At 35.8% G+C, this 24,823-nt stretch overlaps 1 protein-coding gene across 5 annotated transcripts in view; it reads right to left on the bottom strand.

The window, feature by feature from the left end:
- Positions 1-24,823, bottom strand: part of SRGAP1 (SLIT-ROBO Rho GTPase activating protein 1) — an 86,183-nt gene that overhangs the window by 21,033 nt on the left and 40,327 nt on the right. For 2 of the 5 annotated variants that reach the window (XM_072401288.1, XM_072401287.1), the window contains exons 3-15: positions 24,129-24,291; positions 18,356-18,418; positions 15,099-15,281; positions 14,396-14,524; positions 11,771-11,992; positions 10,204-10,305; positions 9,159-9,356; positions 8,963-9,053; positions 7,247-7,274; positions 5,681-5,783; positions 2,518-2,578; positions 2,342-2,419; positions 933-1,067 (exon numbers count right to left, since the gene is read on the bottom strand). In XM_072401288.1, coding sequence (XP_072257389.1) covers positions 933-1,067; positions 2,342-2,419; positions 2,518-2,578; positions 5,681-5,783; positions 7,247-7,274; positions 8,963-9,053; positions 9,159-9,356; positions 10,204-10,305; positions 11,771-11,992; positions 14,396-14,524; positions 15,099-15,281; positions 18,356-18,418; positions 24,129-24,291 — 1,556 coding nt within the window. Of the gene's footprint in view, positions 1-932; positions 1,068-2,341; positions 2,420-2,517; positions 2,579-4,244; positions 5,784-7,246; positions 7,275-8,962; positions 9,054-9,158; positions 9,357-10,203; positions 10,306-11,770; positions 11,993-14,395; positions 14,525-15,098; positions 15,282-18,355; positions 18,419-24,128; positions 24,292-24,823 lie in introns of those variants that run through there. The other 3 variants (XM_072401286.1, XM_072401284.1, XR_011919457.1) reach the window with 2 other exon arrangements.

Here is a 24,823-nt window from a genome sequence, read left to right as displayed (position 1 = left end):
ATTTATATATATTTTTAAAGATAATAACTGTGTGTGACCTGCCTAAAATAAATAACATTGTTAGTCTGATAACTTGTCAGAACCATGCTGGTAGTATATGAACATGAAGAAAGCCTATTAGCTATATAAATAAGCAGGCTCTGTTTCATGCTCAGTAGTGCATCTCAAAGGGTGCAAGGAAAGTCTATCAGTCTGCTCTGACTGACTGAAAACAACAGACTGTCTATGTGGCTGACAAATAATAGAGCTGCTGAGTGGAGTATTTCTACTGTCATTTGATAAAACTGCTGAGTGGACAGCTTGATATCCACATAGCCATTAAAGGAGATTGCTTTTACTTGCTCTACATTTGTAAAAACAAAAACACCAAAAAAATTTACATAAATGACTTTGAAGTAAATGGTACTTGTGAGTTCACTGAGAAAGCAGCATTATACTTTTAAATAATAGGTTTACAAGGCCGTTTACCTTTTCTTAACCTGGCTAGAGTTTGTTGTATGTGATTTTGCAGAGATCACAGAGAAGTGCACTCTCCCTGCCTGTGCTTGCAAAGCCCCAGAGTTGACGCTGCCTGTCTGAACCTGACCTTCACATGAAAGAAAACACAATAACTGAAGTGTATAAAGGCCACGATTATGCCTGCAGGAATGTTTTCCTGCTGCGTTGGACACAAAGAGTTATACATAATCTTGGTAAAAAAAAGGGAGCGGTCCCAGCTGCAAGTATGACTAAACTCCCTGAGAGTAGCGCAGATGTGGGACAAACTGCCTTGAAGACATCTATGGCTATTTTCCTCTTCCAGGAAATATGGGATAGAATAGAGCATTGGGAAGAGAAGGAAGAAGGCTGGAGGGCTCAGTAAGGTGAACAAGGAAGCAATGTTTTTTTTAGAACAAATAAGGAGGGGATATAGAAAACAAATAGGAACTTACGGATGCATGATATCAAATCATTAAATCTTTCCTTGGGAAAGAGTGGATTTTCTAAGCCTCGGAAATACAGCTTCAGGACGCCAGCTACAGAGTTGATGTCGTGATTATTTTGGTCATCCGTCAAAGGGTCCTCACCTAGAATAATGTGCAAAATAACCAAATTACAGAGTGAAAGCAGCACTGTCAAATACACTACATCACTTTCTGTATAATTATATCTTTTTCTGCCAATTCAAAAGTATAAATAGCAAAAGCAAAAATACCTCTATTTAGCTAGCAAACATAAAATTAAAGTTAACAATAGTATAGCATGTATGAAAATTATATAGTCACATTCGAACAAAAAAGACCTCCATGAAGGTAACTAGAAGCCATTTTGACCACATGGAATGCTAAGACTTAAAAATGCTGCCCAGGAAGCCACATGTAACATACTGGACCCAGGAGATTGTGCCTTTTTTATGGCATGATAATTATTTCAACAGCATGGCTACTTGAAGACTAGCAGGAATGCCAATTACAATTGAAAGCTCAGAAATAAATTGCTAGTTTTCATTCAAATGTCACATTAAACAACCTTTGCTGATAGAAAGAAGTTGATAAAAATAATATGCATGTTGAAGCAAATATGAACACTAATTCCTAACATAAACATGTGAGGTAGATAAAGGCAGGTTTTCCTAACTACTTCATGTATATGCTTTTTGCCAGTCATGCTAATTTTTTGGCCTTCAAAATTTTTCATCCAGCAGTGCAATAAAAACGTATTTTAATCTGGAATTTTCACTTACTGTCTGCAGAACACAGAGAACTAGAGACATTCAGCATTACAAATAATATCACAAGGTTAGCAATGCATTTCTCTATTAACAAGTAGTCTGTAAAGTGCCCATACATGGGTGAGATACTGAAAGAAAACTAGCTCATTTTTTTAAAGTCGAATCAAGGTCAGAAAACAACACATTGTTAGGATGTAGAGCATTTTTGGACTCTGTATGCCCCTTTCTCAACTGTACAGTGCACACTTTTGGCCATTCTTGAGCACTGTAAGATGCAAAGAACAGATTCGAGTCCTGTGCCAATGTAACTTCAGCCTGCACACACAGGAGTTGCATCATCAGTGGCCACCAACCGCCTAAGAAAATGCCAGAAGTGTCCGAGAAGAGAGTCCTACCAGGGCTAAAAAAGTCCAGATTAGGAAGTAGGTCTGCCATATTTCTGCAAAACTGTGGGAAGAGCTGCTCTACCCAGCTGGCAGTTCAGATTTTCTTTAAAACCAGGCTGAAAGTAAATCAATATAAAACTTAGCTGGTGATAATCTGAGGTAGACAAATGTGCAAAAACAAGAACATCTACTAATCGTTTTCAAAAAAAAAAATTCTTGATTTACCAAAGAATTAATGGATTACCTCTCTCAAATGCATTTTTAATATCATTAACTTCAACCTGGGAACCCGAGACTCGAAATATGCCTTGATGTTGAAGACCTAATGGGGGAAAAAAATAACAGAAATATAATAATACAGAAACATTTCATACCTGACATAACAGAAACATCAGGAAATTAGCAAAAATAATGTCTTACCATACAAGTTAATGAATCGGATGCAGCTTTCCACAATGAGCGGAATGATTTGTCCAGATTCCTAAAGTGATACAGTACAGATTAAAAGTGTGTCTTTTTTTCTTTTGGAACATTGCAATATGATAGACAAAACTCGCTGTGCAATGTTCACTAATGTAAACAAATGATACAATTTATTATTGATGATATATACACAGACTATATGAGATATGTAAACATCATAAAACCCCCGCCTTTTTTTTTTTTTTTTTTAACATAGATGTATTTTTTTCTAAAATTATATGGGGCCATTTAGATACAAACAGCATTTGGTGAACAACTTATTTGTACGAATAAGTATAACAAATAATATTAATTAAAAAGTAAAAAAACCAAAAAAACAAGCATATTGTATATGAAAATTAGAATGTAGAAAAGTCAGCATATGTTGGTTAGATGTTAGTAGCATGCTTAGTGTAGACATTTCTCAAGGGTATGTTTGCACAAAACTAAAGTGGACACAATGTTTTTACTAGGCTGTAACATAATAGATTTGTGTGTGAATATTCCTCTCATTACTAAAGTAGAGGCTCTCACACTGCAAAAGTTAAGCAAACAAAGTGATAGAATAAACAGCTCTGGTTCAACAGCACCAAGTTTATGTTTTAGAATAACACACTGAATAATTGCTAATGTAATAATAATTCTATATTTATACTTATGCTATTTTTTTTGCAAACCAAATAAAAGCTGACTAAGCTTTGAGCTGCCCACTCATTGAATGTGATGGTCTTGTTGGCTACCTTGTTTGGATGTCTTAATAAAAATGGTACTTCAAATGCCTATTACTTGATTGAAGCTAAAATACAAAATTCTTCATTTTTTGTGTTACAATGATAGGCTGGATACACAAATGCTGATTAGCTAATGGGATTTAAATGTGGTCATATATGCCAAGTTTTTATAAGCCTATCATAATATGTGCTAAAAAAAATCGTTTTCATGTATTAACCACCATTTCATGTAATAAATATGACAAATTTTTATGCATTAGAATTCTTAAACAATAAAATCCTATAATAATTTGAGCACCTACAGTTCCCTGTCCATGTCAGGATGACTGACAACAGTGAAGGACAACACAGCTCACACATTTACGGAATACCTAACTAACCTTCAGCTAAAAGATTTGCAGCAAGAAGTTTGCCACTGTAGTGAATAGAAATGTGTTAACTGGGTGGCATGTGTGACTTGACAGATTTTCAGCTCCTGGTGCACAATGCATGTGTAATAGAATGCCAATGGTAAAGTTTTTCAGAAATCACAAAAAGAAGCTGGTACCGTATGTTTTACAATGTGGCAAACAAAAAAACAGAGACACTTGGAATTAGATTTATATTTGTAGTTTTTAGTACAACCATCTTAGATACAAATAGTACCTAGATGTCTCCTTTCCAAGCTTTGTGAGATTAAGTGGTAATTATTATGGCCTTTTATTTTTAAATTCCTATAAAGCTATTCTTAGAAGCAGGATTGTCAAACAGTGTGACAATTACCCTCCTTTAAAGACTTCCACTATAAAAAAAGTTCTAATACCCAACCCAAGTTGATTGACCAGAAACATAATTCAATTTTCTGTGGCTATATTTCTTACAATTTGTTCTTATGTGCAAATATCCCCTTGATCAGATGCCACCTGCAAAGCAAGATGTGGATAAATATACTGGCTATTGCCAGAAGTACAATACCTGATGTCTTGTGTGTGAATTTCTTCTTCCCCGACTAGAAGCATTATTATAAATAAAGGACAGAAAAAGAAGTAGAGAATAACTGTAGTGAAGGTACAAGATAGAATTTCAGAGTTTTACCAATTTCATAGTATAGCATTTTCTTAGGAAAGAGAAAAGGTGGAGCAACTACCTTGATCAGTGCATTGTATATTATCAGCAGGACAGCTTCAATCAATGTCTGCAGTGCAGTGAACTCTGTAACAGCAAGCACTGGTTTCCATAGATCTATGTAGTCAATAGATTGGAACAAGAGACTTTGTGCATTGACAGCTTGCAAAGATTTAAACTACACCTGGATATTAAAGGTTGAGTATTTAGAACTACAAAATTCACTAACTCGGTTTCCTAAAGAATCCCTTGAATAAGTTTTACTGGCCAAGCTATGGGCAATGCGACAGGCTGCCAAAAGTGGCAAAGATACACCTGGGAGGTTGTACATCAATAATATTCTATTAAGGGAGGACACAGAATATTTTATTACAAAAGTGCAACCATCCTTTGAACACACAAAGTACAAAGCAGGGCACACTTGCATTGTAATTTTTTTTCAAACTTCTAAGCAAAAAAACAACAAAACACATCTGTTCTACATTCAAGAAATAATTTCTTCATAGCTTGTTTGGCTGATCATACAGCTTCCTGACTACTACTTTTTTAAATACAGTGCTACGGCGGTCCTGTTAAGACTTCACCAGTGCTTGTCAGTAGCAGTTAATAAATCTATTAACAATTACCTATCCATGCTTTGTAAGGCCAGGGCATTCTGCCTTCTTTAAATGTTACATTTGTTTACAGGTAGCAAGAAATAATTTTAACAAGTGGGAGGATGCCATAAAATGTAGAAGAGCAGAACACATATCACATCTACTTTTCTAACAGTAGAGCCTAAAAAAAAAGTAGCAATTGTCCTTTAATTTTTTTAAACAAAGTTTGATTTTGTAAATGGGAAGGGGGTAGACACCATTCAAACAAATATCTGCGAATGCACAAACACATTTTATTACAATTTTAAAAGAAACAGACATGGTTTATTTGGTGTCACTTGACCTAAGAATATGGACTACAGAGATACAGTTCAATGAAACCAGTGTCATGGCTGTGTTTTCTCTGAAAATGAATAACAGGAAGACTCTTGAGGAAATGTTTCCTGCACTAAACATTAACTATAGCAGAGTTCACTGCAGAAATGTCACTGTCTGCACCGCACAAGAATAATGCATACATCACTGAGGAAGGGGTTACACTTCCAACTCTCTCTGTAGACTCAGGAAGGATATTGATCAGAAGGGAAACAACAGCCCACCACATTGTAGAATGTAATGACGTTTCTCAGCTGCACTGAGGTCCTGTCATTACATAGGAAGCAAAAGGTGCAGCGTTACAAGTGCCAATACCTGGACGAACGTCTCCAGATCCCCATTAAACAACTTAGTAATATACTGAGAACGGGGTCTGGGTTTCCTTTGTTTCTGGGGCTTAGGGGGTACATTTGGAGGCCTGGGAAAGGGAACATCAGCATTAAGCGACAATAACATTTTTGAAAGAATATTTTATAAATTATACATGATAACAAAGGAAAATAATTGTATTTTATTATGGCAAAACAGTGTGTTTATAGCCTCTACCATAAATTGTGGTAAAATGTTAAATATTGTGAAAGATTTAGCAATTTCACATGTATTCCCTGCTGTATCTCCAGCCAAAGAACACTCATTTCATAAATAGGTTATACATGCTTTACAATATTAATTGCACACCTTTAATTTACTTTCATACCTCATGTATCAATTAAGCTTTTGTGCAGATAATACACACCCAAGTATTACTTATTCTTAACAAGCAATGAGGGAATGTTAGAAAAAACCCTAATTAATTTCTGTATTTATAAGCACTGTGGCAAAATGAATGTCAAAAGTTTAGAAAAAGCCAATATATTTAGAAAGAACATGTAAACAAGGTAAAAAGATTATAGTCTATGCACGGGTGCACTTTAAGGCTACATCTAATGTATTTCAATAAAGGATTAGTATAGAGAACTTAAAATTAATGCTCTTTTAAAAGACAAACTTTGCTTATAACAATCTGACTAATAGTTCAGGTCTTAAATGTGCCTTTTGTACTAGAACACTATCCCCTGTGACGGGACAAATGAGTTATGTTATCCTGGTATGGCAAATTAGGATGGCCAAATATTATCTAGAAGAGGAAGAAAAGAAAGAAAATGGTGGCGCCAATCACTACAGCGAGGGCAGACGAGTCAGCCTGGAATTAGTTTCACTTTAAGTTGTGCCCTCACTGGGTAGAAACATAAACCTTCTCCAATTTACCAACCACCCAGCATTTTCATTTTTAATAGTTAGGTGCTCCTTACAAGTTATTTACTTGTTCTCTTTAATGTTTTTTACAATGGGCAAAAGTGAAATCTACCTTAAAGTAGCTGAAAAACAGAGATGAGGGATGAAGGTGCACTTAATAAATAAGGAGGATTGTGTAAAATCTGAAAATGTCATTTTGGATTTCAAATACTGCTGGGATTTAGGAAAGAATATTAACCTTGGGTGCTTCTTATGCAAGATTATGTTTGTTTGATAGAAACAAAAGAGCGTCAATTATAAATCCCGTGCCCATCCCTATTTTGGAATACAAACAGAAATGAATGTATTTAAAAAAAAACTGCCTTACATGGACACTCTACTCTCAGCCACACATGCTTAAGACATGTTCACAAATAAAAAAAGAATAACGTGAATGTGATCATATTCCAAGATCCATTCATGTTTTCAAACCTAATAATTCACAGAATCGAGCATATAAATTTTTATTTAAGAGATAAAATACAGACTAAGGTATTTCCTATTATCACATTCTACACATACACAGTAGCTTTAAACCAAGTATCCTCATTCTACAAAGTGGACTTTAGCTTCCTGCCACAAATCTGCACAGCAAAAAAAGCTTACCTTGTAGTCATGTATTCTGCTCGATGACCTGAAATAAATGAAAGAAAGTGTGTTTATAAATAGTTTAAACATACAGCCACGTGGATGATATCCGGTTACATAAACAATCAATGCCTAAATTTACATTTAAGCACTAAAGCCTTATATTTATGGACATTCCTTTTAAAAAGCAAATACATGCACCTGGATGGCAAACTCAGTCCCTGACCTGCTTTGCCTGCAATACAAATACACCTTGTCATAAGCACAACAATGCCCACTGACATGAGCCCTAAGGGTCACTTTAAATATTAAAAGCCTTTCTCATATAGTGTACAAATTAAAATATGATACAGTAACACATATCTGATCTTTAGAATCTGCAGTCTAATTGTTTTTGGAATTATATTTTCTAGGTGTCTTAAATTTACAAATATGAGTAGGAAGAACATTAGTAGAAATAACTTTACATTTAACTGTGACAGCCACAAATACTAAACAATTATAAAGTCATTTACAGACTTCTCTGAGTTTTTCAAGAGAAATTAAGAATTACTCAAGGAATACTTCATAAGAGATAAATGAAAAAGTAGAAAAGTCAACACATTTACTACATAGTGAAATAGGCCTGTGTTCACCCTATTGATTATTAATAATGTTTCAAACCTTTGTATATAAAAAAAAAAGTGTATACATGGTGTATGTACACATATACACTGCTGAAAAAAAGGGCACTCCCAATGAACACAACATAACAACAAGTCAGGTAAACGTCTGGGATATCAGTCTGTCCCATTGGAAAGTATGATTTGTCAGCTGAAAATAGGTGGACAAAAGATGTCACAGCAAGGCATCCCCCAAAGAGGCAATGGTTTTATCTATCTTCTTATTCTTCCTGACTGATTTTTCATCTTGCATTTTGCTAGTGCCCTTTTCACTACTAGTACTGTATAGTAGAATGTATCATTTTGCTGTGTCTCACAGAACAGTCTTAGGAGCATGCGGAAGATATCAGGAAACAGGCTTTACAAAGGATAGATGCACAAGACAAGTTTGATTTTAAAAAGAATATGCTTGTATTCATAGCGGTTAACAAGCATTTATAGTAGTTTAGGTGTTTGTTCAAATAACTGTTAGATGCTGCAAGAAGCGTCAGAGAACATGTGATCAGCAATAGTTGAACACCTAGCAACCATCAAAACCACATATGTGAACATTCATCTTTTTTCAAATGACAAAAAGTATGGAAGAATCTGTTAATCAGCAGACAGTACTTAAATCTCTATTTAAATTCAATATTTCAAAAAACTCTTTATAAAATAAAATTTGACTGTGCCACAACTTGTACTGCCAATCTTAGATCTCTTGAGTTAGGCTTGCATCTAAAATTTATGGGTGTATAGTATGCCCATTTTCTGTGTGCACTTTGTGGTTTCTAATACAATGGCTGACAAGAACCACTGCACACAGCAATGGATTAAGCATCCTAGAAATTTGCTGGATACTGAAGAGACTTCAGCTGGCCCAATTTTTCAAGCAAGTGTTCGATTGCATCAAGATTTTCTTTTCTAGTTACCGATTCACTTTAAACATAAAGAAGCCCAGAGATCGTTCTGCTGACTGGAAATGTAAGTATAAAAAAATTACATTGAATATTACAAAAATATAACAAAAGAAATGTCAACAGTAATGCAATGAACTCCTTTTGGGTCCCATTATACTGGTAGAAGAACTCACCTTTCCCTTCTCCAAGGGTCCTTTGAAGCAGATCATGTTTAGCCTGCAGCTTTGTGATGAGATTGCTTCCTTCCAGAAGCTCCCTGAATTTCTGCACAAATAAAAAGAGTACAAGAGTCAGAAGTCAACCTGAGGGTTAACATGTTGTATTTTAGTTATGGAAAATTTTTAAGCAGAATGAAAAGACTTTGTTTACCATGAAGTAAAACTGCTCAGTCTCTTGTTGGTTGGCTCTCCTTTTGGCAATGCTGGGCTTGCTCAAGTATGTCTCAGACACTGTGGACTTTACAGACTCTGTAGAACGGCTGTGCTGAAAGCATTCTGATACATCATAGTCCTCTATAGTCACCATGTCTTGTATGGTCTGAAGAGTGGCTTCTGTGGTTTTCTTTATCTACAAAAAATAAACAAAATTGTAATTAGTCCCAATAACCTGATAGGGATTGAAAGACTTGTCTCATTCACACCAGAATGCATGCATCGAAAAGTGATGGTATACCATACAAGTATGGCATTATGAACCTTGGTAAGAGAGGCCTACTGAGATCAACCATGATTATGGATGGAAGTTATCTTCCAATATCAGTAAATAGTTTGTAAGTGTTTATATTGGTTTACTTTGGTATAATTACATCAGCAATATGAGCTTTTTACATAAGATTTTTGATCATCCACGCTTGATAAAGCAATCTTTCAGCATTGTGTGTTGGGAACTATTGGCTCCATCTATATATAAATATTAGCTAATACCTACTATCTTGGAAGAAGTTGACATATTACAATGCATTGTACAGTTGGAGGTATGGAAGCATATTATTCTTTACCAATAGACTGAAATGGCAACATAGGAGGTTTCATTATACAATTCTGTGTCCACAAATGTGTATACTTTTAATGTTTTGTTAAAATAAAATTGATTTGTTATTCAATGTAACATATACTGTTGTCCTAAAATCCCAGAGTTTCAACATTTGAGAAACTCAACTTGTTTTTTAATGCTATTGAAGCAAAAACTTTTGCTTGGATTGGACATTTGGTAAAAGCAGAGCTAAAATAACATTTGATAAGCTTTACGAAATCAGCCCATGTGCAATATTCAGTACATTTACATGGAAGCTTACAAGAAACTAATCATTAAGTGTAAAAAGTATTCAAATGAACAATTAAACCACTCACTGGATGAATGTATGCTTAACTTTCAGTGATCTCACCCCCCCTCATCTCAATACACTTTACATTACCTCCTCATTTTCAATTTTCAGTGTTGCCAGTCGAGATTGAAGTTGTTGGTACCGGAGAAAGAGTTCTCCCTGTAATGGCTGCTGTGCACTGACCTGACAAACCTTTGCAAGAAGAGAAAAAACACATGAATAGAGAGATTTAAAGAAAAAATGAAAATTATTGTCTGACTATTCTAGTTCATTTCACCTTTTGTAAAATATTCACTGCACCTTCCTAATTGACTGATGGAGGATTTTAAGCTCACAAATTTGTTTGAATATTTCACAATTAAGATGTTTTTTTTTTTTGTTCCTCAAACACTTTTTGCTAAATGTAAATTTACATATAAGTTCAAAATACTTGCAATATGCAAGGTACCTTAAATGAAAAGTCAAAATACCCAACAGCAACAAAGATTTATATTACATAATTAAGCAAAAGAGCACAATTGAAAGAAAATGTAGCGATAAATAATGCTGAAACTTGTAAGGTTTGGAATTTTTAAAAATGTTAGGAGTTTTTAATGATGTTTACCTAAACCTCCAAGACCTGAACATTTAAAGTTAACAAATAATGAAAAATATAGATCATTTTCAAATACCAAAATGGTGGAACCTCTCGGGTTGTTTCATAAGCAGTGTTCTCCCCAGCCCCTTTAAGCCATACACACCAAACGACACTTTGCAGTAACCACCCAAAAACAAGCAGGTGGTTACTGAAAAGTTGGGTCACAGTGGCTAACAGAATTATGGGTGTTACTGGACAATTGGGAACACCAAGTTTACCATTTTGTTGCCCAACACACTTTTTGACCACCTGGCTACAGCTTCTTCCCATCCAGCTTTAAAAAAAAAAAAAAAAAAAAAAAAAAAAAAAAAAAAAAAAAAAAAAAAAAAAAAAAAAAAAAAAAAAAAAAAGGGGGGGGGGGAGCTGAGAGAACACTGATTAGCTAATTCTTACCATGTTGTACATTGTTTCCTGTACGTTATTTTCATCTGAAAATTCTGCAATTTATCTAGGGGTCAGTGATGATTGTTACACGCTGGGTTTAAAACCTGTGTGCCTATGTTCATCTTGGTTACATGGTGGATTGATGGAATAATCAATTTACACTCGAAATAAGTAGGATATGGCTGTCCAAGTGTTTTTGTCATCTGTGATCTTAACAGAAGGCAGAATTTTCTTGCACAACTAACACGTATTTTCTGTACTTGTTAAAATGTTCTTAACCATAAAAACGAAAACTAATGCAACCAGACATCTAAGGACTGGTAAACTGCAATATATTAAACTTTTGATGTTGGGTTTGGATATGTTTGATTATAAAGGGACTAAGTAGTTTAAGGAACGTTATTGTTGTTGCTCATGATTCCACAAAACTGACAAGAGAACACCCATTTTTATGATGGTTAGCTAATAGGTTAGCTGGTGGGTGAAGTGGGTAATAATCCTGAAGCACTACAATACTGTTAAATGTTGGTGTGCTATAAACTCCTTTGTAAACTTCCATCATCTTTACCAAGATAAGTTATATTTGTACGTTTGTTCTAACAGTCTGCAGTAAACCCAGATTTTTACAATTCTGACCTCGTCTCCAAGGTGGGACTGAAACTCGAATTTCATTGGTGGACAGAAAGCTGTGGGATACATCTCCATAAACCTTTGCTTATCATTCCTGGGTTCCAGGTTATCGACTGCATTCTCTATTATGTCTAAGCCCTCATGTCGTGAGGTCTCAAGGTTATATTCAGCGGACAGATACGTTCTCAGAGCTCTGTTTAAACTTGCATGGTATCCCAGGTCACAACACTGTAAACACAAAAATACAATATTTTATTTAGCATTAAGCACATAAAAATGGTATAAATACAATTATTTGCATGATTTCAGATACTGAAGCTCAGGGAATACTACTTGTGGCCTACTATGTCCTATGCCAGCGGTTGCCAACCGGCTCTGGCCAATGCCCAAATCAACAATCAACAAATCCACAAAGATAATGCCTAAAACTAATAATATACATACCATATACTCCAAAAGTAGTTATATTTATATATAAATATTTTATAAAACAGAGAACATGTCAACAAAAGTTTTACATATATGTATCTAAATAAAAACTTTTATGTTGTTCTCCTTACAGCAAGGATTTTCGTTCTATAAAAGGAGTTACCTACCATTCTCGATACTTATCTTTTTCATAATTAGTACAGATAGAAAAGTGTTCACTTTATGTACCAACAAAATATTTAGGGGACTTGAATTATTCTAGTGAAATGGCAGACCCTTTAGTTTTCTTGTAGTTCATCTATTTACATTAACAAATTAAATTTCTTCAGGGAAACACCTTGTCCTACAAAGTATTAGAAAAAAAAAAGTTCTCCAAGCAATTACAGCATCAAAACAATTTATTATGGGGGGGGGGGGGAAATCATACATAGAGGAGGGCAGAACAGATTTAGCACATGTCCTACACAGAGCAGTGTAAATTCTCATTCTCAGGAATGCCAGCTGTTAAAAACATTTAATTTCAAGCAGCCAAGTCGGATGATGAACTGTGAAAACACTGAAAAGTCTTTGTTTCCAAAAATAATTCTTTGTCCAGGCAAAACTGATTAAAACATAATGCAGGGTGTAAACCAGTTATCACTGCATCATGTAGTAAAGCTAAAGGCAAACCATTTATGTATGTATACCTTTTTGTCATAAACAATAGCTTAATAAGCCTATTAAACCTTGCTGATCTTTCAGTTAAGGTTTATTAGTCAAATATGCTAACACATTTGGTAAAATTTGCTAAAATAACAAACTAGTCCTGTGCTATTGTTCCACGGCACAAAGATTTTGTTTTTCTGGGAACTTCTTGCTCCTCAGGACCCCTTAACAATGTACGGTACAAAATCTGTTACCCCGTATAGGGTGAAACCAGTAAATGTGAAGACATTATTCATGGTCAAATCGTAATGCCAAAGAAACATACTACTAATAAAGATAAAATGAACCTATCAAGTTGATAGAATAAACAGTGTTGGGTTTGGTTAAGATGGGCAAGGAATGGAAGCAGTTATATAGTCTAAGTTTTCCAAATCCCAACAGACTGTAGGACACACAGTAATTAGGTGGTTGGATTTAAGATTAACATTAAGATTCTCCATTGATGGGGAAAGCAATATGTCACCAAGAAGTACATAGAGAAAGCTAAAAAAAACATTTTTTTTTAATATGAAGGCTTTCTAGTATTTTGGAATGGTATGGTCACGCCCTTGTTGTTGTAAAGCCCTGCTAACCTGTACTAGCGATTGCCATCCCCTAGTCTTGGTCATAACTACTAGCTTGCCTCAGTTGAGTAACAAAGCAATACCAGGAGCATGATGACACATTCAAGACCTATGTTACTCAGTGAAGTCAGGAAGTCTTAACCTTTTGGTATTAAAGTAGTCCAACTGAGAGGTTGGCAAAACATTTACCAACAGGCTAAAGATAAACAACAAGAACTGGTCAAAGCTCAAAACAACCCCCTGAAGGACCTTACACCCAAAGATCCAAAGTCCACCTAGTACAACTTGGGAACAAGGTCTAGGTGGCAGTCTGACAAATCGGCAAACCAGAGACTTTATGTCCAAGGCCCACAAGGCGCTAAATGAGTGAGCTTTAACTGAAATTGTGGGCATCAATGACAGCCAAAATTGTTTCTTTTTATTTAGGAGTGAGTGGTATGACAGAAAGAAACCTCATGAGATAGGGATTCAAATATTACAGTGGCAAAATGTTTAGATGCTGCTCAGAAAGAAGGTAAATCAGAGAATAAGTAGGGTAGATTGTATGAGCATGCTTGCTGTCTTTGCAGACAGAATCTGCAAATTGTGCAGAATCATAACACTTAGGTTGCAACATGACTAAAGGTGCGTACACACTTCCAATTTTTATCGTTCCAATCGAACCTCAAAATGACAGGTCTGAGATTGAGGAGGATTGTTCACATCACATCCAAAATAGCAGCACCCAGCAGCAGTCTCAGCTGGACTTTTGGATGTCAGCTTTTGAATTAGTACCTAGGGGGGGGTTTTTCTGGGTTTAAAAAAAAAATCTATAATAAATATGGTAAACACACACATATATTTTATGGGACGTTTTCGTTGAGATTAATAGTCAGTGGGGAGATATTTCTTTACAATTTATAATACTTAATATGAGAGAAAATACATTACTTACATCAATTAAATCAGAGAGGTCATGAATGTAATATTTAAAAACTGAAGCATTTGTTGCCTCCAGCGTTAATAAATATTCGTTACGAGCTTTTATGGACTTTAACTTGTTCTCAGAGTATTTGGCTTGACGCTGTAGAGAAACAAGAAATCAATGATTAATATTGGACATCCCTTGGCCTTTTCATAAAACAACACAAAATCCAGTTATATATTTTTTAATGTGATAAAGGTCATATAAACTCAACAGTTTTTACAGTCAAGTTTACTCTATAACAATCCTACTGGATAGAGGCCCCTATTAAGGCTGCCCTCTGTCAGAAAATTGAGAAATCAAACTTTCACTGCAAAATAATGAGGAGAGTCAATTTTGCTGTAAACAGAAGCTTGGACCAACATCTTTACTGCAGATTAGTTTCCCCAAACAGGATTGCTGTATGGAAAAGGCTCAGAAATGTTTGCTATGTTACAGCAAGCTTTGCCTTCTTTTTCCAATTATTGGCTGTGTAACATACACACAGATTTCTTATATTAGACAGTTTTATGTATGACCCACCATGGCCAACTAACCTAACTTGGAAGAATTTGTCACTACCAAAAGAGAGGCATATTCTATCAGCACTAAATCCTGCTGTGTAGATAAATCAAGCTATATAGATCAATCCAGTGTTCTGAATACATTAATATTTGACAAAGGACACACTGACCTTCTCCTTCATCTTCTCAATTTTCTTGACCGAGCTCCTCCTTTGGTGTTTCTCCTCCAGGCGTAAATTGAATACTTGGTCTGCAGACCTTCCAATTTGTTTCTCTTCTTGCTTTTCAGCTTCCTTAAGCTTACATTCAGCACTAATGCTCTCTGCATGGTACATGTGGTATGTTTTCATGACCTACAACAGGTACGACATTAAAAAAAATGTAACGATTTTTCACAATACAACAAAAATGTATGGTGTGATGCTATAACAATGTTAACATTTGAATTATATTTCATGCTTAAAATTGCTTTTGGTACCCTTTGCTTGCAAACAACATTCTTACAATAAGATGGAAACTGAATATATACCGGTATATTTCTATACATCTCCAGTCATCCAAATACACAAACAGCTACACTATGCTAACATATCCACTACATACACCAACAACATGCTTGAAGTTCAACTTTGGAATTCTTTTTGGCACATTTAAAAAAAACTGAAGTTTGCTTGTCCCTCCTTGTCTTTTTCCATGCCTATAGGAGAGCACAGTAATCCAAAATAGTGATAAACCAGTAACAATCTGTGTGTATAGATTTTTTGGGGGGAGATATCAAAGTACAAAATTGCTCCATAACCTTTGGGTATTCCTTGGAGTACTTTAGATACCAAGATTCAATTAGGTAAAAGTCTCAGCCATTCATTGAGTTTGCCACAATGTGATCATTAGATTAAATAGGTCATAAATAAGAAGACATATGGCAGTTATAAAAGCAGTGTTGACATCTCAGTGTTAAATCAGTGTTGAATGTTGCTTAGTGGTCCAATGAATTAACTTACAGAGATGTTAATAGATTTATAAAAAATCAAAGAACCTATGGCTTTGTAATGGTTGCAGAAGCTGGGTGTTCAAGTAAAGTGCAAAAAGAAGAGTTGGCGGCATTAACTTTTAACCAATTAAATTCAACTGTCAGTTAGTAAAAAAAAAAAAAAACCTTTCATCTAATAAGTCACTAGGGGTCGAGCCTTACATTGTAAAGACATGGGTTATGAACATGCACAAACACATATAAGCACAAAATATATATACTGGTATGCGTTTACTTTTTTAAAGCAGTAAATACAACATGCACTAAGAAGATTTACCTGCACTAAATGTTTGGTGAGTGTATTTTAAATTATAGTGATTGATTCATCTGCAGTAAATGTTTGGTGAGTTTCACTGCTTTAAGAATATAGTTAACATTATAACTAGAAAGGTGTGCAACTCAGAAAACTCTGATTTATCAAAGCTCCCTAAGACCGGAGAAGATACACTTCATCAGTGAACCTGTATGATCCAGCAGACCTGTAATGGATATCTTAAATGGATATCTTAAAAGTAATTTGCTATTTGTTAGCAAATGTTTTCAAACCTAGACCAGATCCATTCCAGGATTGCTGGATCACCCAGGTTCACTGATAAAAGTGCATCTTCTCCAGTCTTGGGGAGGTTTAATAAATCAGGCTGATGTTTTTATATCTTTCCCACTGTTAACACACCTCTGTAGACCAGTCAATAACAGCACTCACAAAATACTAAGGAGGTTTCAATGGGTTGATCTTCTGCTAGGAACATGCAGTCTGCTCATTTGAAGATCACGTTAAATAACGCCTATGTAAGAAAGTTGAAAGGTGATTTTTCTTCCCTCAGAGCCTATGCAGTATATATTCATTTTCTTCTAGCATTATGCCGGCACCTACTATGAATTTAACTACAAGTTAAACCATAGTGCAGTCTTTGTATTGCAGCACCCATGTGCTGGTGAATGTTTGGTAACATATCCCCATCCAATAATCATAGGATTGTGCACAGAATGATTACCTTGTAGGCTGTGCTCTCTCGCAATCTAATGTTCTATAACACGGATATTATGATTTATGGCATATGTCTGCCACAACACAACCCATGGCCTTTTACTTTATATAGTTCTAGACAGGTGGTTGATGCACATTATAGCTTTTAGGTTATTAAGTTATCAAGAATAACTAACTAACCCAATGTCTGCACAATCCCATCCATACAATGAGACTTCAATGACAGAGATTTCACAAACAAGGGAAATCATGAGCATAGACAATACGTGGAACTTCCTTCCTGCTGGGAGAAAAATAGAGGGCACTGCACTGGAGAAACGAGCAGAAAAGGACCGACACAATCATAGGGAAGAAAAATATACACCAATGAGATAAATATGTTACTAGAAAAACAGAGCTTACATCTAAATAATATATAGCTAAATGTAGAGAATGTAGGAAGAAAAAAAACAAAGTAAAGAATGGGGTCTTTATTGTGCAGAATTTGTATTTAGCTTATACCAGTGGCTGTCTTACTGCAGGTAGGGCAAGTAAAGACATTTCTGATTCCTATTGGTGACAGAACTACCCTGGGGTAGAAGAACTAGGTCATATTCTCTGTACATCTAAACATACTTCAACTAATTTAGATCTTTTCAAGATGAAATGCTCAGTCCCATCACATACTAAAATGTCAGCTTGTCATTCAAGACTGCAGTAATTAATTGTACCATTTACATAAAAAGGAAAGGATATTAATAGTACATGCCTTTGTAGCTCACACATTTTTTTTCCCAATGAAAAAATATGGGAGGTTTAATGCAAATGCCATATCTTATTTACAGACACTGCCAAGACCTAACATAGCAGCCATTTTTACTCATTAGGTATATCAGCCCAATATCATTCTGGTAAATGACAGAGATGCCAGTCCAGTCTGGTGTGATCTCAAAACCATACATAAATTGTTGAATAAAATGTCCACACATTACATTTTCCTTCATACCTACACAAAAGATTGTGACCATGTGCCATTTCCCTACTGTAAAAGAGAAAAGGTAAAGGATTTGGTATGACTACATAATGGCAGTAATCTCTCAAAAATGATATCATGGTCATGCACTGTGAATCCCTTGTAACCTTATGGAGATCTATGTCCATGGTCACAGTGACCTTTTACAATCAATATATTCTCCCACAGCAGCACTAATAAAATAAACACATGTAAGCTCCACACAAATAATTGTCATCTAGAAGCAGATCACAAAATAGGAACAGACGTCAGGTCACTGACCAGACATGTAGAGAAGTTTGACATTTTCAATGTGGATTACTTAGAGATAGTTTTCTTCAGCTGTCTCTTGACCCAGATAGAAGGGGGTGATGTTGCAATGCAGAAAATATAAAAACACTGCAGATGTGATGCTTACCGTGTACAGCTCATTAAGTACTTTCATTAGATCCTCATGAAGCTGGAAAGCAATTTCTTTGCTCTGTAATGAAATAAAATAAAGCATTGTAAATTGAATGCAAAATATAGTTATCTCATCTTGCAACCTTTGAAACAAAAATGTTTCCTGAACTTTCAGCACAAACCACTGAGCAAATTGTGCTATGGTTTCAAATTAAGGACTTTTCTAAATTATAAATTAATATTATAAAAAGGTGTCTAAATAAAATGACTGAATAACATTTATCTGGATTAAAAAACCTAATTAAAAGCCATTTCAGTGCATGAAAATACAGAAGTTAGTCCATTGCAACATGATGTAAACAACTCAAAGCAATAATACAACAAAGGGCATCCCCTGTTGAGATGACTTTTCCTGTCATATAACCAAGACAGGAAGTGAATGGAAACCAATAGAGACACAGAAAACAAAACACTTCTGGTAAAGTCTTGAGTTAAAACCTCTTACAGATTTGTAATGGTGTATGTGCCTCTGTTGGATGGTTCTTTTCACTTCCTGCTCGGGGTATGACAAGAAGCGGGGGAAAATATCCCAATACCAGCAGACACACCAGCAATCATACAGAAGTTTTAACCCTTCCAAGTTTCTAAAAATAGACAGTAAATTATGGTTTAACAGAAGACAGGCGTAGTTCATGTAACACAAACTACAAAACAAAACTTTATTGTGAACAGGTATTGTCTATAGTTCAGGCTTTATTTGTAATGGAAAATAAAATTTTCAACACATTAAAAACAGTTGTGATTGTTCATAGAGACCAACTGGATTTGTTTCTCTACATACACCAGAAAAAAATGACACGAGTGTGATTGTTTCACTCATATAATAATTTTATACATAAATACCACTGCAGCCAGATGTAGAAAACCTGAGCTCACATAAGGTCTCTCCTGGGTTTAGGATCCAAGAATCCAGTATGTGTTGATATCCAAAAGCATTTGCAGTCATACTCGAGTACTATCAAACTGCTAAAGATAATGAGAAAAACAATATTTCTATTTCTACTGACTCAGCAGGTCAGGTGTGAATACAATAGCAGGAAATGGTCTCCAGCTATTTTTTTTTACTTGCACTCACAATCCAAGATTCTGAAACATTTTAAACAGCAGCCAAAAAACAAAAACATACAGTAAATACTATCAGAGGTGGTCAGGACCTAAAGCACACCTAAACTCAGAATGTTCACTTTACATAAAAGGGTAGACGCGGATGGAAGAGACCTCCGGAGGGATTGACTGCTCTGCAGGATTGAATGTAATTGTTTTTTTTTTTTTTTTTTTTTTTTTTTTAGGCACTTTTGAGTTTAGTTTCTCTTTAGGCAAGAGGAAACTCCTCTCCTACACATCTGTACAATATCCTTGGAGCTCAGTGCTCATATAGCGGTGGAGGGTAATGCAAAGTACATCCTGACGAAATATCACAATATGAAAATGTATGAACATAATATACAATAGCTTTGAAACTGCTGTTGTAAAATCCATACACCTGATGTAAATCATCCACGCATAAAAAATTTTTGATATATGCCCAAAGCAAGCATAAAAATCTGTATTGTAACGGTTTGATATTATAAGGATAAGGAAATATAAGAAGCCTTGAAAATTATAAAAAGGCACAAAAAAAAAGGAACAATGAAACATCCACAGATGTTTATGTCATAATGCACTTTTATATTATCATTACACAGTATTTATATAGTGCCATCATATTTTTCAGCGCTGTACAAAGTCCATAGTCTATAGCAGTAAATTTCACTAGCTAACAGACAGTGTGCATATAGGCTGCCTTTGTCTGACAGAAGAGACTATAAAGTATCTCCCTTGTGTGGGATTTAAATCTTTACAAATAGGTGACATAGATCCCAGACATAGCAGGGAGAGAGGGAAGCGTTGGTGACAGAATGAATTGCAGAAATTACATAGTAGAAAGGTTCCTTTTAGCAGGCAAGTATGCCAAATGTGCTGTGTATACTTCAACATTGTGGCAAGTAGTTACTGGGGCATCAAAGAAACAACAAATTACAAACACAAACTGAACTACAGGCTCAACTTTTTTTGGAGGGTCTTCCAATATCTGTTTTGCTTGAAATACTGAATTTTAGTGTATTTGTAGAAAAGCTATAGTAGTATGACACTGAACAGCAAGGATCCAGAAAAAATTAAATTAGCAGCGTTTAAGATCCACATTCCAAGATGATTACATTATTGTACATCACATTTTGAGAATGATGTACTCATGTAAACAGCACCCACACAACTTCAATACTTTCCAAAGACTGCCAGTTTATGAACCTATGTGGATTAATATGTCTTTCCCCTTCAATAAAATATTTGGATTGCATTTTCATGGAAGTACAGAACAATCCAAACTGCCTGCCTGTGACAATGTATATACCATAAACCCAAAAATAAAAAAAATGTAAAATATTGCTGCTTACTTTTATTACTAGGATGATGTGTGTTCTCATTAATAGCACCTTTTATAAAAATAGACTTAGAGCATAAAAAGAAGGACTTGGTAGTTTAACACAATACAGCATTCTGTAGACTTTTCTATAACTATTATAGTAAAACAATTAAATGCTGCACTGCACTTATGTAGTCAGGGAAGTGTACAAGCTGCTAGGGGCCCTCATCACATATGTAGATGTAACTAAGCCACGTCTAGTCCCTATCCAGTATTATATCTGATCAAGGTAACGTAAAAATCTATTATTAGAGATTCCTAAGGCTTTCTGCTTTGGTTCTTGGTAAAAGACTACTTTACATTGCCTGGTGCTACATTCTTCTGGCAGTTTGCAACCACTACTGGTTATATGAATATACACATAAATTGGATCATGGCTGTAAAAACCATTAAAACAGGTTTACAGCACAGAAATCCTCCTTGTTTATATTCACTGTAAGCAGGTTGCCATTGCCAAGCAGACAGGCCTAATTTAAACAAAGCAACACTTGCAGCAGCCTGGACCAGTCATGGATGCCCTCATATACAATAAAAGAAAGAGCAAGAGGTTAGAACTGAAAACTTTTTGATATTGATATATTAAAAAATTATATGTTTAAAGCTGAATTCCAGACATAGAGCCAAATGCCCAGATAAAGTACACGTGTAGTGTAAAAAAGTTTCACTAGTTTATCTGCTAAATGATTTATAATATAATCATAGGTTTCAACAGCCACGCCAAACAGCACAGCCAACCTGGAGAATTTTCCTAACTACCACAGTTTCTGAAATACTAGGCCCTGTCCCCAGCCTGTAACTGGCCACTGAAGGAGAAGACTCTGCACTTTCCTCCTGTCAATATGCTCCTTGTTAACACATCAGAGCTGCAGAACATTTAGTTGACTTATTGTGATGTGCTTGTCACTTTTCCAGTCTTTCAGGCAGATATTAAGCCATATTCTGGTACTTACTCACTTTGTGATTTTCAATAAACACACAAGTAATTTGTGCTGTTTAGCTACATGGCATTCAGATATAAAATTACTGTTATACTTTATACAAAAGCTGTCAAAATAACATTAGTGGGCCCATTTTATTTGTTGAAACAGAACAGTATTAGTGCCTTTGTTCATGTACTTGAGAGACAAGGGGACAATATTGAACAACCCTGCTGTTACTTCCTAATTAGAAGGCTAATACTGGATTTTAGAAGTAGCAGATAACTAATCATTGTAATTATTGACCTGCTTGTTAAAATAGAGGACACAAAGATTCAGGAAAAAAGGGGAAAAGCCTTGTTAGGCATGCCTAGCACAATTAGAAACAAAACACAGCATGCCCATCAGGAATTCTATTTTTTGGGCACATTGCTGGTGATTTCCGCCACTCTATGGGCACAAAAAACTAAGCATTCACAAGAAGTGCAGGCCTTTTGGAAGTAAGTAGAGCACAGTGTTCTAATGAACACAGCCTTTCACTTCACCAGTGGCAAGAGATGACAGATACAAACAAGGCTGGAAGAAGGGGATGAATTCCAAAGAAGCTACATGGAAACCCTATATTTGAGCCTGGGGGTGCATTGCTGCGCTCATCTGAATGCATGTCTACACATGTGTGATAATGAAGAGAAACAAACCAATTTACTTGAAAGGAGGTCAATTTAGTGTTCAAATTAGAAACTGAAAATTAAGTTTAGGCAAATACCTATGAAGGGGTGCCGTGAACTGCAGTGAATTTCCTTACATTTTCATTATTAGAGCAGCGGTGGTCAGCTTACCATCAGAACTTCGTTAGATCAACAGCAAGGAGATCAAAGGTTAAGTCTATGGGTGTAGAAAAGCTTAGAAGTCATAAGCAGATTTTTTTTTTTTTCTATCATCTTATTTTAGACCGGGCCACAGCCTGACATGTGTATACCCATAATAAAAGGGGGAAAGCTGATATTGGATCAGGGGTGGCCAAATCGGCCCCCAATGTCCTTTTTTTTTGGCCCCCAAAGGAATCCTAAATATGAACTGCAGCTGGCCTCCTGCTGCATCGAAATAGCGCCGCTACTACAATTCCCAGCATCAATTGGGTCTAAAGACCAGCGGGCTCTCTGCCTATGGGTGGCCCCACATTGGACTGTTTGATAGACGCAAGTAATGCCGGGAATTTTAGTAGCGGCCCTATTTCAATGGAAAGAGTTCCAGCGGCGGGCCTCATAAGATTTAGCTCTGCATTGGCCACATCTTACCCCCATGCTGCTGACACTCCACTCAGACATGGGCACTCCGAAGTCAGCATGTACAATGCAGCACCAGCAGTCCTGCAGTGCAGTGATTAAGGGCACAGAGGGCCCTCCTACAACCTGGAGTGTGGGAGAGAAGGGGAACGTTATCTCCAACATGGGAGCTAGAGATAAGGTAATTAAACTGCCAGTTATTTTCCATCGCAGTCAAAAACAAGCATTTAAACACTGCAATATGGGGAAGCCCCATTGCAAGGGTATTTTTTTTTATCAAATGGGAATTCAGTTGTAAATGCAAAGCATTGTAACTTTCAGGGCCCAATAATATACATACTTGACTGCGAAAAGCTTTTTTAAAAATGCTATGATTGCTATAAGTTGTTGCAATTGAACCCAGTTTTTGTAAGTTATTCTGGGCAAAGGCCTCTCCTCCTCCTGTGTCACTGTCCTTATCTGTCATTGGCATGCCCTATTTATTGTACAGCGCTGCGTAATATGTTGGCGCTATATAAATCCTGTTTATTAATTAATATAACAATTGTAAGTCCAATAATATTAAACTATGCAGATTTTTTTAAACATTGGGATGTAATTTACTCTGCACTACCCACTACTACTCACAGTTTTTCACTGCCAGGGCACAGCTTTCAATGCGAAGGCTTCATAAGCAACAGTTAGCTGGACAAGCCAGATGTGAACCTAAAGTTCATGTAATTGTGACTTGGCATACACAGAATAAACATTAAATCATGAACAAAGGTTAAATAAGCAACACAGCAAACGGCTCATAGAAAGTAAATGGTAGAATCTGTGTGTATTCTGGTATGTCCTAGCTAAGGAATAAGCAAATGGCTAGGAAAGTGTATAAGCAGGGATCATTTATCAGTCTATGCATGTCTACTTTATTTTATTCTTGACCAGAGGACAACTAATGCCATTTAAGTGCATTATTACACAAACTTTATTTTTACTTCCTACAAAAGAGATTTCATTTCTGCTAAATGGCAAATAGGTATCTAAGAAATACAGCAATGTCTTTCTTTGAATGGCACGTACCTTTTTGAACATCCTAGTCGAGTCCTCACTTATCTGCATAAATCGCATTATAACATTGTTTAGGTAGATATCACTCAGTGTTGCATGATCTTTGCTTTCTCTTCTCACTTGGTTCAGCAGTAAATACCAGCAATTAACAGGGGATAAAAGATTCTGGTCTTTCCTGTAAAAATAAACATACATAGATTAAATCCAAACAAAGCTTGTATCTCATCTTTCAACAAATTTTTAATCTGAAAGTTTTGAGAGTCTTCAGGGATGTATAGTATTTACACATGCAAGCCATGCTTTGGTCAACAGCTGGCCACTGACAATATGTTGACAAGCATGAAGCCTTGAGCGATATGAATAGATAGTACAGATCTCATTATCCCTGCACCCCAGAGTTGTTCAGTAGAATATGTGTGTGTTCTCACTCAAGCGGATCTCAGCTCTGTCTTGAAAACCTTTACCTATCAGTCAGCTTCAGGGCTGGGCTTGTTCGTGAATCTACAGGACCTTAGAGCTGCAGCTTGAATAGAAATTAATGTTTGGGGCAAAATTATGGCGTTTACAACGTTCCCCCAACGTAGTTCAATAATCTGCTTTACAGGATTGATAGGAGACTAATAACAAACCGCTATGCATTTCAATAGAAGAGAGCACAGCATTCGCTGTGAACTGCTGCTCAACCCCCTCTCCTCTGCATGGAGCAG

The sequence above is a fragment of the Pyxicephalus adspersus genome, chromosome 2 (assembly GCF_032062135.1).
Source record: "Pyxicephalus adspersus chromosome 2, UCB_Pads_2.0, whole genome shotgun sequence".
Classification (NCBI taxonomy): Eukaryota; Metazoa; Chordata; class Amphibia; order Anura; family Pyxicephalidae; genus Pyxicephalus; species Pyxicephalus adspersus.
The sequence above is the reverse complement of the archived record's forward strand: the minus strand, read 5'-3'. Positions and strand labels throughout refer to the sequence as shown.